The sequence below is a fragment of the Nanorana parkeri genome, unplaced genomic scaffold (assembly GCF_000935625.1).
Source record: "Nanorana parkeri isolate BGI_ZX_2015 unplaced genomic scaffold, ASM93562v1 scaffold2031, whole genome shotgun sequence".
NCBI lineage: Eukaryota > Metazoa > Chordata > Amphibia > Anura > Dicroglossidae > Nanorana > Nanorana parkeri.
In genome coordinates, this window is record NW_017308299.1 from 161,026 (window position 1) to 162,217 (window position 1,192).

At 55.7% G+C, this 1,192-nt stretch overlaps 1 protein-coding gene across 1 annotated transcript in view; it reads right to left on the reverse strand.

Moving 5' to 3' along the window:
* WFDC1 (WAP four-disulfide core domain 1) overlaps positions 1 to 1,192 on the reverse strand; it is a gene marked incomplete at its 5' end in the record, with an annotated part of 14,970 nt that overhangs the window by 4,899 nt on the left and 8,879 nt on the right. Inside the window, 3 exons of the mRNA XM_018572440.1 lie at positions 1 to 38; positions 407 to 448; positions 530 to 670. Of these exons, the coding sequence (XP_018427942.1) occupies positions 1 to 38; positions 407 to 448; positions 530 to 670 (221 nt within the window). The remainder of the gene's footprint in view (positions 39 to 406; positions 449 to 529; positions 671 to 1,192) is intronic.

The following is a 1,192-nucleotide window of genomic DNA, read 5'->3' on the forward strand; positions in this document are numbered from 1 at the left end:
CTTATCGACTCCGACTACAACGTTATTAAAATTTCCACCTGCAATGCAGAGGGGTCAGAGGTCAGAGCCAGCACCGGGGTCACCATCACCCCCATCATCACCACCGGCTGGAGGGATAGTACAGGGGAGGAGCTATCCTCACCGGGGGCTACGGAACGTTCTCCCACCGTTCCATCTAAAGGATTCCATCACAGGGAAGATGACCAATCCCTGACCGTCTCATCAATTCAGACACGCCCCTTATTATATACTGAGCTCCAGGACTGAGGGGGGACTAGTTGGGGGTTCCCCATTTCCCGGGTCCCCGAATTCTGTGATCTGATGATGGGGGTCACGGAGGTCAGGATGGGGTATCCCCGCCCACATTATCCCCATTTGGGGGGTATTTTTCGGAGGCGGGACTCACCGTGATATTCTTTGGTGTATTTGGGTCTCAGGTGTCTCCCGTCTGGAATAGAACACATGGGGGGGGGGGGGGGAGGGGGGGGGGTGGGGGGGAACGTCGTGATTGGAGGAGGGATTGTCTCACCTGAGTTTCCTCTTTGCTTGATGCACTGCCCCCGGTTCGGGATGCCCTCCGATGGGCTGCCGGGGTTGATTATGTGACATTCGTACCCTGTGGGGCAGTGGAGAGGCTCGTCCCCGTCTTCTGTGGTGCTGCAGGCTTCAGCTGTCAGAGGAACACAGAGACTGCTAAGTGACCCACAAAGTATGACTGGCAAAGGGGGTACTACACCCAGCAAAAGGGTGACACCTAGAGGCCAGGAATGTGTACTACACCCAGCAAAAGGGTGACACCTAGAGGCCAGGAAGGTGTACTACACCCAGCAAAAGCATGACACCTAGAGGCCAGAAAGGGGTACTACACCCAGCAAAAGGGTGACACCTAGTGGCCAGGAAGGTGTACTACACCCAGCAAAAGGGTGACACCTAGTGGCCAGGAAGGGGTACTACACCCAGCAAAAGGGTGACACCTAGAGGCCAGGAAGAGGTACTACACCCAGCAAAAGGGTGACACCTAGAGGCCAGGAAGGGGTACTACACCCAGCAAAAGCATGACACCTGGAGGACAGGAAGGGGTACTACACCCATCAAAAGCATGACACCTAGAGGCCAGGAAGGGGTACTACACTCACTAAGTCTGACACCACGAGGCCAGGAAGGGGTACTACACCCAGCAAAAGCATGACAC